This window comes from Echinops telfairi, unplaced genomic scaffold (genome assembly GCF_000313985.2).
Source record: "Echinops telfairi isolate 266 unplaced genomic scaffold, ASM31398v2 ScPeMD7_5;HRSCAF=22, whole genome shotgun sequence".
Lineage (NCBI taxonomy): Eukaryota > Metazoa > Chordata > Mammalia > Afrosoricida > Tenrecidae > Echinops > Echinops telfairi.
In genome coordinates this window covers 6,055,994-6,058,085 of record NW_022103901.1, presented here as the reverse complement: position 1 = coordinate 6,058,085, position 2,092 = coordinate 6,055,994, and the positions used below count along the sequence as shown (strand labels likewise).

The window sequence follows — 2,092 nt, the reverse complement described above, 5'->3', positions numbered from 1 at the left end:
AGTGAATTCTTTCTCCCGCACGGAGCCAAGGACAGAGGTATAAATCTAGCTCCAGAGAGATCTAACAAACCCCTGTAACCTTCGGGCTTTCGGGGACTAATCACTCAGGTTGCTAATGACAAGGGTTTCTAGAGACTCTTGCCCTCATCCCTGCTCGCTCGCTCGCCGATATCCTTATTCGGGCGAACGCACGGGACTGAGCAGAATTGCCCTGGGGGGCTCCTAGGCGGTGGTGCTCCGGCCCAGGCACTCTGCGAGCAGACTCGACTCGCGGCAGCACTTGTCAAAGGCTACGTGCTAAATGAAGGCGCCCGGGCCATGATGTCGGCCTGCTTTCCTGAAGCCGGCACACACTCTACGGTGTCGCTGTGTCTCGGCATCAATAGGGACTCTGGCAAGAGTGACTTTGGAAATTAAGGGCACTTTCCAAAGCAAGCAGCATCTTTCTTCCACCTGGCCAGCTGCTCCGCTTCCCCAGAGCAATATTTATTCACCGGCTCCCACCTCTCCTCCCCTCCCCTCCTGTGAACAGTCACACAGCAAGGTGAGCCGCTCCGTTCGGAATGACAATGACCCCACTGGGCAGAGGAGGATGGCCAGGCAGGGGATCCAGGAGGTCACCTTCCCTGCCTCCTCTTTCCCTGGAGTGCCTAACCACTGTGCCACCAGGGACCCTTGAAAAGGCCGCCTCATGTTGGAGACATCCTGGGCCCCTGGTGTGCTTCCTACACACCGGCTGCACAGAGCGGAGCCGACTGCCCCAGGGGGGGAGTTCTCCCACCACTTCCACCCACTGTTTGCAGGTAGGGGGATGTAGGGGTTCTTGCTTAGCCTGCCCCAACTTCACCGACCTACCACTCGCTTGTGCCGATGACTTCCAAGTCCCTGCTTCTAGTCCTCTTGCCCCGGGAATGCCAGCTGTGTCCCCCACACGCTACTTGCACCCACTCTTCTCAAAGCAGAGAGGGTCCACAGAGAGCTCGTGAATGGCTTCCCGCTCCGCCCCTCCTGGTCCCCAACATAGTCAACCACCCCGCCACGCCACTGCTTAAGCCCAAACCCTGCAGCCATTCTTGATTCCTGGTGTTTTAAAATCCACCCCACCCCTAGTCTAGCAACAAGTACTCTGGGTCCTATGTCCACATCCCACCCCCATGCACCCCCTCTCTGCTCCCCCTGGCCTGAGCGCCCCCACAGCTCTGTCCTCAGTGGAGCCCTAGCTTCCTAAACGGTCCCTGACTTCCGCCCCAGCCCTCCAGGACCCCTGCACACAGCAGGGCGCGACCTCTTAAAATCATCAATCAGATCATGTCCTTCCACAGCTTAAAGCCTTTTCCCAGCATCCAAAGCATAAGTGTTATTAAGAGCAAGCACTTAATCCGATCCGAAGGTCCTAGACAGAGTGAGAGGAAAAAACTGTGGAGCCAAACTCAAAAATCACAAAATCTTGCGGCTCAGCTTAGAGGCTGGACAGAGATGCGTGGAACCCCAAGATTAAAGCTCTTAGGCTCCCTTCACCACCTGGAGCTGAACCCGCCCCATGGCTCAATCTTCTGGCCAGCAGCAGCCAGGTCTATCAGGAGAACAGGAACACTCGGGAGGTGTGCCCACCTGAGGCTCATCAACTGACTGAGATCTATAAAAGAGAGCCATTTAGCCAAGGACGGAGCCCGGGAGGCTTAGGGAACAAGGAGGAATGAACAGGCTCGGGGAAGAAGTGGGCTCAGCGGTGTTGTTACCTGGTGGGCATTCCAACCAATGACGTCAGCCGACTGAATGGGAGAGCGCATCTGCTTCCCCCAGTAGACAATGAGGAGCTGAGAGAGGGAGGGAGGGAGCCAGGCAGGCAGGAAGGAGAACAGGAACTCTGTCTTCCCTGCCAGCCCCCAAATGTCGAGGACAGCTCCAGGGTCTGTCCCCCTAGAGAGAAATACCAGGGACCTCCTTCCGTTTTGGGTGACTGTGGCTCCACGGTGGCCGACAGAACATGGCGGTCACCACGCAGGCCTCGGCCAGCAGGACGTACCTTCACTTCGATGAAGTCGGGGTGCCCCAGGGACACCAGCTCGGCGTAGGCCTGGAGCTCGTCCAC

At 57.6% G+C, this 2,092-nt stretch overlaps 1 protein-coding gene across 1 annotated transcript in view; it reads right to left on the bottom strand.

Annotated features, from left to right (window-relative positions):
* LOC101654926 (S-adenosyl-L-methionine-dependent tRNA 4-demethylwyosine synthase TYW1) overlaps positions 1-2,092 on the bottom strand; it is an 82,568-nt gene that overhangs the window by 11,832 nt on the left and 68,644 nt on the right. The window contains exon 14 of the mRNA XM_045284522.1: positions 2,027-2,092. Within this exon, the coding sequence (XP_045140457.1) occupies positions 2,027-2,092 (66 nt within the window). The remainder of the gene's footprint in view (positions 1-2,026) is intronic.